Source organism: Polyodon spathula, chromosome 4 (genome assembly GCF_017654505.1).
Source record: "Polyodon spathula isolate WHYD16114869_AA chromosome 4, ASM1765450v1, whole genome shotgun sequence".
Lineage (NCBI taxonomy): Eukaryota > Metazoa > Chordata > Actinopteri > Acipenseriformes > Polyodontidae > Polyodon > Polyodon spathula.
The window spans coordinates 37809183-37822812 of NC_054537.1; the positions used below are offsets into that span (position 1 = coordinate 37809183).

General features: G+C 36.8%; 1 protein-coding gene across 2 annotated transcripts in view; it reads left to right on the forward strand.

Annotated features, from left to right (window-relative positions):
- LOC121314511 (adenylate cyclase type 1-like) overlaps positions 1 to 13630 on the forward strand; it is a 109480-nt gene that overhangs the window by 56857 nt on the left and 38993 nt on the right. For both annotated transcript variants that reach the window (XM_041247873.1, XM_041247870.1), the window contains exons 6-8: positions 7152 to 7310; positions 7553 to 7694; positions 10275 to 10430. In XM_041247873.1, coding sequence (XP_041103807.1) covers positions 7152 to 7310; positions 7553 to 7694; positions 10275 to 10430 — 457 coding nt within the window. The remainder of the gene's footprint in view (positions 1 to 7151; positions 7311 to 7552; positions 7695 to 10274; positions 10431 to 13630) is intronic.

A 13630-nucleotide genomic window follows, 5' to 3' on the forward strand; every position in this document is an offset into this window, starting at 1 on the left:
TATAGATAACATCTATACTCACAAGGGTGCAAGAATCAAAACAATATTGTTTTTATTAAATGTAAATGTCATCTGTACAATGCATTCTGTTCCGTCTTCATTTTACCTATTTAATCTGTAATATATATATATATATATATATATATATATATATATATATATATATATATATATATATAGAGAGAGAGAGAGAGAGAGAGAGAGAGAGAGAGAGAGAGAGAGAGAGAGAGAGAGAGAGAGAGAGAGAGAGAGACACGCACACACACATACAGTCAACTCCACTTATTTGCATATTGGATAGTTGCACAAATTGTTTCATTGCATAGCATGCAGCTGGTCCCGTTTTTTTAGTGCATCATTTTCTATGATTGTATGATACGGTTAAATGCATATTGGCAAAATGCATAATTCGCTTAATTGCATGAAGCTGCACGGTCTCAAAGTCCACTGTACATTGCATTTTAATTTGGATAATTGCATAATGCAAACCAAGTCAGAGTGTTTCAGAAATAGTAGTGACGTAGAGCGCAGCAACGGTATGAAAGTGGGAAAAGCTGGCACGAAAGAAAATGGCAAAGCGAAGCTGTAAAACTCGAGTTTCAGAATACTACGAGCACACATGGAGGCAAATGTTTGTCAGTCTTGTGACAGTTTTTTACAGTTTGTCAGCAGTCGGCCGAATACTGTGCAGACTTCCATCAAATATTTTACGTTGTAGTCACAAGATCTATACTAAGGTATTGTTATGTACATGTTTAACATTTATGTTTTACTGTACTGTATTACAATAAATGCGGGCTGTTATAAACTGTACATTATTTTACATTTAATCTTGTGCGTTGCCTGAGAATAGTGTATAACATGTTTCACATTGGTTTATTTTTCTGAACTTGTACAGTATTTTGGGTGACTTGTAAGAAGTTATTTGTAATAACATATATAAAAATAACTTACAATAACGTTTTTGCCGGCTGTTATATACATGGTGATTAGTGGAGTCTACTGTGTATGTAGACTCCATGAAAGAGACTGACGAGGTGAATCCAGGTGAAAGCTATGATTCCTTATTGATGTAACCTATTAAATCCACTTCAATCAGTGTAGATGAAGGGGAGACAGGTTAAAGAATGATTTTTAAGACTTTACACAATTGAAACATAGATTGTGTATGTGTGCCATTCAGAGGGTAAATGGGCCAGGCAAAAGATTTAAGTGCCTTTGAACGAGGTATGGTAGTAGGTGCCAGGCGCGTTGGTTTGAATATGTCAAGAACTGCAACGCAGCTGGGTTTTTAACGCTCAACAGGATGGTCCATCACCCAAAGGACATTCATCTAACAGCAGGCCAGTGGTCGAAAATGGTTCATTGATGAAAGAGGCCAAAGGAAGCTGACACGAATTGTGCAGCGCAACAGACGGGCTACAGTTAGTCAACTGACAGTCCAGTACAACTCGTCGTACCTTGACACGAATGGGGTATGGCAGCCGACGACCTAACAGAGTTCCACTTCTTTCAGCAAAACACAAGAAACTGCAGTGGCTAAGGAATGAAAACACTGGACACTGGAGGATTGGATGATGAATCTCGGTTCCTGCTGTTTCAAGCTGATAGGAGGACTAGGGTATGGAGAAAACCACGAGTACATGCATCCGTCATGCTGCGTGTCAACATTGCAGGCTAGTGGTGATGTTGTGGGGTGTGTTTTCATGGCACACATTGGGCCCCTTGATAAAAGTGGAGCAACATTTGAATGCCACAGGATATCTGGCGCATCCCTTCATTGCAGCAGTGTATCCATCTGCTAATGGATTTTTTCAGCAGGATAATGCCCCTTGCCACAAGGCTAGGATTGTCCAGGAATGGTTCCACGAACATGACAGTGAATTCAGCTTACTACAGTGGCCTGCCCAGTCACCAGATCTCAATCCAGTTGGGCATCTGTGGGATGAGATGGAACAAGCTATTCGGAATAGAGATCCATTACCAGCCAACTTGACACAACTGTGGGAAGCATTGGAGTCAATATGGGCCAGCATCCCTGTGGAATGCTTTCAACACCTTGTAGAGTCCATGCCCCGATGAATTGAGGCTGTTCTGAGGGTAAAAGGGGGTGCAACTCAATATTAGGAAGGTGTTCCTAATGTTTTGTACACAGTGTGTGTGTGTGTTTGGAGGCAATAATTTCAGGAAAAAGCCTATAGGTCGCACCGGTGTATAAGTCACTCCCCCCTTTTTAGGACCCCCTAAAAATGGCCAAAAATAGACTTATATAAAGGTTTTTACAGTGTGTCTGTGTGTGTCTGTGTGTGTGTGTGTGTGTGTGTGTGTGTGTGTGTACATATATATATATATATATATATATATATATATATATATATATATATATATATATATATATATATATATACACACACACACACATACACAGTCACAGACAAAAGTATTTGGCTAGTTAAAAAAGAGAAAAAAAACACATAGAATTACAATTCTAATTGTTCGAATGAAAGATATAAATTAGAGATTCTGCTTTATAATAAAACAATTATTACATAACATGCATAAAACAAAAAATAACACATGCAAAAGCTAATTTCATACTTAGACAAAAGTATTTGGGCAATTAACATATTTTGTATGAAAACCATTCGTTGTTAATTATTGACAGTTATCATGATTGAAAACCAACAGCTGATGATAATTATAGAATAAATAAATACATACTCATCAAGTGCTGAAAAATAAATTGGAAATTTATGATTAAAAAAGCAACAAAAATAGTTAAAACTAAAGAGTACAGCAACAATCTCAAAATGACAGTGATATAACTAAACGAAAAATGAGACGCTGAGAGAAAAATAGCAAAAATACTTTGTTTTCCAAAAAGCACTCTGTGTGGGCTACTATTGACAAACACAGGAGAACAGGAATTATAAACTTGGTTGCTTTTGTGCTAGGAGAATCCACTCCTAACAAACGCGTCATCAGCAAGCACATAAAGGCTCTGTGTGTTATTCTCTCATGTCGCTTTTTTTGTTTCGGCCTCTCAGTCACGCGCTCGGAAGCTGAAACGGGAGTGACCGCTTAGAGCCTGGCGGAAGGGCTGCCCTCAGCCACTGATTCCCTGAGGTTTCCCGCTAAAAAATAAAAAAAAATATCTGAGTATGGGGCGAGTGGTCGGATTGGAGAGGCTGGGGTCTCTCCCCCGGTGCAGTCATGCTCTAGGGTTGGGCTGTGTCTCACCTGCTTATTTTCATTAACTTTTCAATATTTTTGGGGGTAGATGGTAATGCTCCACTGTGGAGTGCATTAATTATTATTATTTTTCCATCATGGTTTGGCAGCCTTGTTTTTTGGGGGGAGGTGGCCCATAGCCACTTCCTGTCTGTATCACTGACTTGCATGTAACTGTTCATTTTTTTCCAGCTGGCCACGAGCAGGTAGCCATCGAGCACCCACGGATGAGGCCTCCGGCCAAATTAAATTTTCATTGGGGCCCTGAGCACACATCACAGTTCATTAAATCACAATTGCAATCAATAAATTACTGCTGCAACTAACTCCACGTGTGGAAGACCAAGAAAGATTTCTGCAAAATCTGGAAGAAGAATCGTTTGAGCAGCCTGGCAAAATCATCAGATGACTGCAAGAATTGACACAAGAATTTAGAGAAGATAGTCAAGAAATTCATGAGCAAACAATTCAACGATACCTTAACAAGATGAATGTCCATGGGCAAAAACCAAGATGCAAACCTTTGCTAAAAACAATACACAAAAGAAAGCGATTGGAATTTCCCATTGAATACTTGATGAAGCCTAATTTTCAACCAAATTTTATGGTCAGACAAATCCAAAATATATATTTTTTTCACTAAGAAGCAAACAGTGTGTTTGGAGGAAGAGAGGATGAGAATTTAAACTTGTTGGTGGTTGTGTAATGGTATGGTCTTGTTTTTCTTTAAGAAGGATCAATGAATGCTGCAAAAGATCAAGAGGTCATTTTGCACTCTCATTTTTTACCAATTGCTAGAAGACTTATTGGACAAAAGATTATATTCCAGCATGAGAATGACCCTAAGATTACAATTATGGATTGGCCATCTCAGTCACTATCCTTGTTTTTTTGCTCTTTTTTTTAACTGCCCAAATACTTTTGTCTGCTATGTAATTTGTGTTTTTCTTCTTAATTTGTCTGTTATGCAATAAAACAATACCACTATGCAGCAGTGTAGGATACATATAAGTTAAAAATGCATATGCTGATGCATAACACAACTGAATCAGATTCAAACTATATTGGGTTATTTCATTAGATTAACAGAGATGGTTAGGCAATGAGAAATCCAATTTATTAAAATAAGAAGATTACATTCTTGTTCTCTTGGGAGGTTGATCAGGACGAAACTGACAGTTTGTCTAACATCATTTCATACAAATGTCATGGCTGTTGTCCGAGGGTCCAGTTCAAGTTGTCAAGACTAGCTTCTTTACATTTTCTTGGCTGGCACTTTTTCACAATGTACCTGGATGTACATGATGCAGTCAATTTTATAAGGTGCCATAGCGTTAAGGTCTATGGAGTTTTTTTTCTACATTGTTTATTTGGTGAAATGTTTCCCCGCTTACCCTGCAAAAATTGAGCTTTCAGCTGTGTGCTATAAGTAGATAAGGTAACTCGGCTGCTTTGGAGTTTAAAGACTATTATTCATCACTTTTGTACTGTCTATATGCAAAGCTGGCGATGTAAGAACCCCACTTCAAAGTGAATAGAGAATCTGAGTATTTTCCTGAAAGAAAGGCGTTCGATTGCCAGGAATGAACACTGTAAAATCTAAGTACCCTGTATCTATCAAGTTTGAAAAGAAAGGCAAACATTTACATCCACAAGCTAAAAAGAATCACCTCTGAGGTATATGGTATTGGATAAAGGATGTATATGAGAAAGGCTCTAATCTAGGGTATTAAGAACTTGAAGGAGTTAATTATTTACAATTTGACCTGGATGTGTCAGGGTTATACTTAAAATATATGAGTACATCAATTCAAAATGACACCATCACTACAACATGAGAAACATGGCCTTAACTTTTACACCTCTTGAGTGCTCAAGCAAGCCATCCTTATTTCCCCAGGGGGGGGGACTGATGTGTGGTGGAGATGGAAGATGTTTCTTCAAATTAAAATGCACCTATTGCCCTTATTATATTACAATCTAATTGGCACACGACCTTGTAATATATACTGGGGATTAATATTATACAACGTATCCTAATAAAAATATAGATATGAGTTATTTTATAATTTGTATACAGAGTCACAGTGAAATATTGAGTAAAGCTGGTTTTCCTCAGCAACAATCAATGCTGCTTAATGTAACAAGACTCCCATATATCTTCTGCTAAGAAATTAATTTAAAAAGTAATATTCCCTAAGGAACTGGGCATTGGCAGTTTTTCTTCCTCTTTAAATATCAGGTCGGTAAATCACTCAGGGGTAGATGTACTAAAGTGTTGTGTCTGTCGCAATAGTTGCAAACAAGTCAGAAGTCTAGGGTGAAATGTACTAAACAAGTACAATGCTGTTAGCTTCTTTTTCGGGAATGCTTTGCGACAGCAGCTTTTCTTTGCGGTTCAACCTTAGATTAATGTTATTATTCCTGCATATATATTGCAAATGAGCATTCTCTAATATTATTATGAGATGTACTAAAGCTGCTGGCAAATGCAACACTTAAAATTGCAACAAATTGTTAAAAACTTTTGAAAGCGTGTATTTAAACAGTCGCAGTTGTTGCGTTGCCAGTTGTGCTCAATGCATTTTTTAGGTGAAAAACTAAGTACCTAATTTTTACCAAAGTCAGGGTGTACTTACAAGCCTTGAAAACAAATTTCTGGTTTGCTCGACCTGCTGGGAGCAATATACTGCACACATGTTCCACTAACCCTTTAAAATTATATTTTATTTGCATTGTACATCAGTGTGTACAATGCAGCAGCATGATTTATTTTGTGTTTCTGGTAAGCTAAAGTAAAAAGAAAGTGTGCTGGGTATTCATTTGATTTTAATACTGTACTATATACTGTATAGGCCTACTGTACAGATTTATATTTTTACATAATGTAATATTTAGCCTACCCAAAATGCATTAATGTTACTTCAGCATAATGATTTACATTTAAAATGCACTGAGCACTATAAATATATGTGTGTGATTTTATTGTATTATTTTTAAACACGACACCGCCTTATGTCTATCAAACATGTCTGGTTTAGTGAGGGGCTACTGTATGATTATGAAAAGCTTTTGGGGGATGAAGGTGGGGGCCCCCACTATAGATCTGGATGGGATAAAACTGCCTTTCAATATATATATATAATCTATATAATATATAATAATATAATATAAATATAATATATAATTAGATATATATATATATATATATATTTATGGTCCAGTGTGCCTATAAATATCACATGATTTCAGTAATTGCAATTTTACTCATTAATGATGAGTTCCTATAGTTTCTGTCTGGCTGTGAATTTTATTTCCTGTGCAGTTGCTGTCTCCAAGGACACCCTCATAAATGAAAAATACACCTCAAGGGTCTTTTAACAATCTGGTTGAAGTCAATAAACTATAAACTATATAGAGCCCAGCCTTTGATGAGTAAAGTGTGGAAAGAATGTTAGGTCTGTAATGCAGCTGGTTCTTTCCAGATACACATTCACAGAGATCATTACTGGAAGGTAATGACCGGCAGCGCTAGTTGGGTCCGAAGCCTGATCATTAACTGCCAGTAAAGGACCAACACAAAAGTAATTAAACCTTTTATAAACTGTATAGTTTCATGTCAAAGTTTTAGGAATTTTCCTTTACAATACATCAAATTGTCTTTTCCATATATTGAACTATGTAGTCAACAAACATGATGCTTGCTTTTGATAAAATAAATATCTTATGGTTATTCATTGTCCTGCTCTTTTTACAGGTTGTTTTGTGTATAAAGAAGAAAGAACATTTATCTTGCTTGTAGATGTCAATTATTCAGTGCCATTTTCTTTGCAGAGTACAACGGACTGCAGAGTACCCCCATTGCAAATAAGTGTCCTAGCATGTAATCTTGAGTGCTGTGCTGATTTGCTATATTACAGGTCTGTAGCTGAAGCCACTGAGGTGGACCTGAACATGAGAGTTGGACTTCACACAGGGAGGGTGCTTTGTGGGGTACTTGGCCTCCGCAAATGGCAGTATGATGTCTGGTCCAATGATGTGACCCTAGCAAATGTAATGGAAGCTGGTGGTTTACCTGGGTAAGGATTTACAGTGTTACGTCTACTCTACACAGGAATACATATTCAGTTTTTTTTTTTTTGTCAGCCTTCTGCATTTTCATCTTCTAATGCTGATTTGTAATCAGATTACTCCTAAATGACTCTTAATTTGCATTTGGGTAGCTGGTTTGGTACTTGAAATACATTTCAAGTACCAAACACTATAATATTAATTTATTAACTGTTGCATTGGTAAAGAAGATTTTTGTCCCTCGTTTCAGGAAGGTTCACATTACAAAGACCACCCTGGAGTGCCTCAATGGAGACTATGAAGTAGAACCTGGATATGGCCATGAGAGAAATAGTTTTCTACAGAAGCATAACATTGAAACATTTTTTATTGTTCCATCTCATCGACGTAAGGTAAGACCTAGAGGCTTTAATAAAGAGACCCCTATACTACTTATTTCTTTTGAAAATGATACCTATTTAAACTCGAATGCTGAGGTCCCTAGACATTTATTAAAGAACATTTGGTTTGAAAGACTTAATAAAGCTTTGTTAAGCATAGTATACTACTGATATGGATACTCAAAGCTTTTTAATTAAGCTTTTTTTATTTATTTAAAGGAATTCAAAATGACTCAAATTTAAGAAGGATGTTTGTTGTTCCTGTGACTTAATAACATTTTTATGTGATCTTTTAGAAACAGAACATGTCCCCAACTAATACAAGACATAATTGTGTTTCCAGTGAAGTCTCTTACCAGCTAATCAGACTAGCTAGACTACAACTTCTAAAGATTCAGAATTCATAAAGCTATTTTACTCAACAAAGTGACAACTAACAAAAACATATTTTGCGATCCAAAGGATGAAAATGTACTAGAATATGTGTGCCTTGCAAATAACGAGTTAACAAACTCACTTCAAGATCCGGCTTCAGTCTCCATGGCTGCTGCTCTCCTTACTTCCTCAGTGTCATTTGAAACTCCGTCCATCATCACAGTTTGTGCTCAGCTCTCTAATTTCTAGTGAGATGGCACTTTCAATGCAGAAATTTACAATAAATGAACATGTGCAATTTATTTTTAATAAGAGAACAATTAATTAAATTAAATAAAATTTAGACTATATTACACTGTGAATGTATACACAGTAAAAGTTTCTGGTTTTGTCTTAATTTAATTGAGTTTTAATTATTTTTCTTACCACAAATGACAGGTAGTAGTGTTATAAGCGGTATAAACCACTTGGGGCTGTGCGTTTTCAATGATATATACCACTTCTGGTGTGGTATATATCATGGGAACATTCACTATGTAGCTAATGATGTAATGCTCTACTGTTCCTTTCTATTTAAACCTTCAGGCATCATGGTATCTAGTCTATTTATTCATTTATTTTTTATTCTTCTATATTGTACATTATCTAATTTATTTTTTTCTAAAACCACAAACTTTAGGTCATCCATGGTTTGTTTGTTCCTTGTAAAGTGATGAACTATTGGTTAATTTTCTTTTTTTTATTTCTTAAATTTGATAAGTGGTTCTGTATTCTTTTATATAATGATATACCTGTCTTGCCTACATATTTTACTTTATTACTTTATTACATTTTGTGCAAAATATACCATATCCTTACATGACATATTTTTATAAAAACTGAATATTTTCTTTATTTGCGATTTCACTTAGGTAGGTTTTGAGTAGGTAGGTTTCGAGTAAAGCTCTGTTTTAATAGATCCTTGGTCAAGTTTAAACAAGGTGTTTAAGAATTCAATTTCAGATTTTGTCCACCTTAAATCCACTGAAATGTTATAGTGGATATCATCTGCCAATTTATGAAACTGAACAAGAGATTCTTCTCCATGTGTCCATATTCCAAATATGTCACCCACATATCTTATGCAGTCTAATGGTTTCTTGTCTAGTTTACTCAATAACATGTCCTACAATTTGCCCTATATATCTTATATATATATATATATATATATATATATATATATATATATATATATATATAATATATTATATATATAGATATATATATATATATATATATTGATACATGTCATGTTATTCTGGCATTTGATTGTTTCATTTTAAATATGTTGATTACAAATACCTGATTCTCTGAAATAGATGATTTTCCACAAGAGGTAACACATGGCCGAATAAAACAACAATTTATGTTAAAATCACCAAATTAATTGACAATGGATCAATTCACAAAGGGAACATACAAATAGCAATTTTGAAGGTAGAGCAAAGACAGCAGACACTTTGGAGGCTAACAGGGGTGGTGAAAGGGTTCATGGTAAAAAACTTTTTTGGGAGCATAGAGGACCTCTTTGGCAGCACTGTGATTAGATAATCTATCCAATTGTGCTATAGCCATGGTGTTTCACTGGATTTTAAACCACATTGGGCATTCCTTAGATGAGTTAAATATGTTAATGTCAACAAAGATGATCCCTAACATCCCAGACAACAACCTTCTGGGGCATCTAGTATTCCTTTGATGTCGAGAGGTATTCTATAAAGCTTTGTCCGTCCTGGATTAGAATCCATATACTTAATGTATATTATATCCATACATATATATTATATGCTAAATTATATATATATATATATATATATATATATATATGTGTGTGTGTGTGTGTGTGTGTGTGTGTGTATGTATATATATCTATAATATATATATATATATATATATATATATATATATATATATATATATATATTATATATATATATATATATATAATATATATACTTTTCTTAATTGACAATAAAAAGAACTTAAGCACTAACCATCTGTTGGATCTACAAAATGCCACAATGCACGGTGAACAAGAATTTCTACATGGGTTTCAAATGCATGAACGCTCATTCTATTTGCCTGTGTGAAAATTCCTAGAAATGGAGGATTATACTGAGTGCTGCACACAAATATTATCTGTATCTTTGATCGTCTGTTTTTATTCTATATTGACAGATATTCCCGGGATTAATCCTCTCAGACATAAAACCTGCCAAAAAGATGAAATTCAAAACCGTTTGCTACTTACTTGTTCAGCTCATGCACTGCCGAAAGATGTTCAAAGCAGAGATTCCCTTTTCTAACGTTATGACGTGTGACGATGATGACAAGGTAAATTAATACATGTATTTAATTCTGTTTTTTTTTGTGTGTCTTTTTATTTATTTATTTGATTTTTGGTTAAGTGGTTTATTTTGTGTTCTAAAGCAGACTCACATTCCATCTGTGGCTTACATTCTAATTGGAATGAATGCAATAGATACTATTTCTGTACCTACTGTATAAGCATTTACCCTGGTTTAAGAGGCAACAACTTAACAAAATTAATATTTTGGCAACACTTGGCCCTATTCACGAAGCTTTAACGCATACGAAATTGAAATAATGTTTTTGTAGTATGCTGTTATGATTTAAATAAAATATTTTATATTTTATATTTTTATTTTTGACAACTGTCCAGAAAGGTTTCATGAATACCAAATTGTATGTGAATACAGAGGGTGCTCACAACCATATAGTAATTGCACAGTACCTGAAAAGTTACACATATTTATATAAAGTCAAGAGTTGATCATATTACAGTCAAATGCAATCTGAAGCATCTATAGGAGGCCAGGAGTGTATGATAAAAGTGTTTGGTGCAAAATCAATGTAGTTGAAACAGACAGACCTACAGACAGAATCAGAGAATAAGGATCCATATTTCTTTAATGAGGACCATAAATGAAGTGGTCCAGGGTAAGTGCTAACCTGAAAGAGCCATTTTAAATCAAATGAATACAAACTTGTTTATGCCAATTTGGTGTTTAAGTATTTGTGTGGCAAATCTACACATTAATATCACATTTGCTTATTTATTGTTCCTCCCAGATAAATATTACATCAATGGTTTAACAGATATAGCTCAACTATTTTCTAGTTTAAGAATAATAGATATTTGGAAAAGAGTAGACGGCAAGGTACCAATGAAAGAAATTAAGTCAGGAAATGTATCTTTATTGACAGTAGTGGGGCAGGTACAATAATTTGTTAACACCAACAAGACTGGCAAGCCAGTCAGTTGGTACAGAACATTTTCTCACAACAAGTAATGAAACAATAAACACGGCAAATACAATTTGAAAATGAAGGCGCTGGCTGTGTGCCATAATATGTTTGCCCTCATAATTAAATAATAATAATAATAATAATAATAATAATAATAATAATAATAATAATAATAATAATAATAATAGCTAAACTGGTGCTGTATTAGGAAATAATTAATTCCAAATTAACTCAAAACAATGTTGTGTTATGTTCACTGGGCAAACTTCACAAAGTATTTTAATCCAAGGTGTCATTAACATAATTTTGGATGAAAAGAGAAAACGTTAGGTCATTACCATAACCCTGGTTCCCTGAAAAGAGAATGACAACCATTACTGAATGGGAAAATCCTCTCTGACCGTCAATCACTGAGCAAATATAAAAAAGCTGCCCTACCAGGGCCCTGATGTGAGGGGGAAGTCCCGCCCAACTCCTGCTGAAGAGTGACATCCTCACAGAGGCACATCGCCATTTTCTTTCGAAATCAGCTGGGGGCAGAACCTCAAAGGGTAATGGTTGTCATTCTCTTTTCAGGGAACCAGGGTTATGGAAATAACCATAATGTGCCCTTTCAATTCAAATGATAACCATTACCGAATGGGAAAGCTATACCAAAGCAATCGTGGCTCCAGATTACCGACAGTACAGCCCCACGGCGATAGCAACAGAGCCAACATGATGCCTAAGAGCATGCCACCTGCAAAACTCTAGAGCCCAGAGAGGGTCTCGTTCGATTTGTCACATCAAGGCAGTAAAAACGCACAAATGTCTGACTACCTGTCCATGTAACAGCATTGCATAACTCATCTAAGGAGGTGCCATGTAGGAAAGCCCACGAAGTTGCCTGACCCCTGGTAGAATAGGCTGTAATGTCCCCTGGTAACGGGGAATCTGTCTGTTCGTACGCCAAGCGTATCGCATCTGTCACCCAGTGCTCTAGACATTGCTTCGATAGGGCCTGACCTCTAGAGCGGGACCCGTAGCAGACAAACAGCTGGTTGGACTGTCTCCAGGAAGCCAACCTATCCAAATAACAGCACAGAGCCCGAACTGGGCATAGCGTATGTTGTCTACGGTCCTCCTCTGACTCGTGCGGTGGAGATCTGAAAGTTTCCAAAACCACTGATTGGTTAATATGGAATGATGATACCACCTTTGGCAAAAAGGATGGATTTGTTCTTAATGTTGCCTGCGAGTCACTTCCAGTGAAAGCCATACATGTGTCATCGATGGACAGTGCATGAAGCTCACTTACTCGTCTGGCAGACATAATGGCTATTAAAAATGCCGCTTTTAATGAAACAGGGCGCAGTTCTGCTGACCCCATGGGCTCAAATGGGGGACACATAAGGGCCCACATTACCAGTTGTAGATCTCATTTGGGGACCATACTTTTCTTGGGTGGACAAAGCCTCCGAGCCCCTTTAAGAAATTGCACTGCCAGGAAATGTGCCCCAGGGGACACAGAGTCAGTTTTGTCATGGCACACTTATATTGCTGCCAGGTATACCTTCAAAGTGGACGCTGATTTTACTGCGTCAAACAGGTGTTGTAAGAAGGTTAATATAGTCTCAATCGGACAAGTCACTGGATCGTGACCTTCAGCAGTGCACCAGTCTTGGAAAACCTTCCATTTATATGGGTACTGGACTCTAGTGCTCGGCGCCCCAGTAGACTGTAGCATTTCTACTACTGCATCTGGCAAACCTCATCTGAATAGATGGCTCTGTTCAACTCCAACCCAGAGTTGGAGCTGGGCTGTATTCAGGTGCCATATTAGCCCCTCCTCTTGGCTCAGGAGGTCCTTGTGCGGCGGGAGCTGCCACGGCTGATCTGACAACATGTCGGAGAGAACAGCAAACCAGGGGAGTCTTGGCCATCTGGGTGCAACCAGCAGAACCTGTGCTCTCTCCACCCTGATCCTCTCTAGTGTCAGGGGTATTAATGGTAGTGGAGGGAACGCATACAAGAGCCCCTGTGGCCAGGGGTGAGCTAGCTAGGGTGAGAGAGCTACCCTGTCTGTCTCCATGGAGAACCATAGGGGGTAATGAGTGGACTCGGCTGTGGCAAAGAGGTCAACTCAAGCCGGTCGAAACCTCTCCTAAATCTGTTTTACCACTTGAGGATGCAGGCTCCACTCCAAGCTGTCTGGAGCTCCTCTGGACAGTAGGTCTGCTGCCTTGTTGTCCACACCAGGGAGGTGAACTGCCCTGATGGAGCTC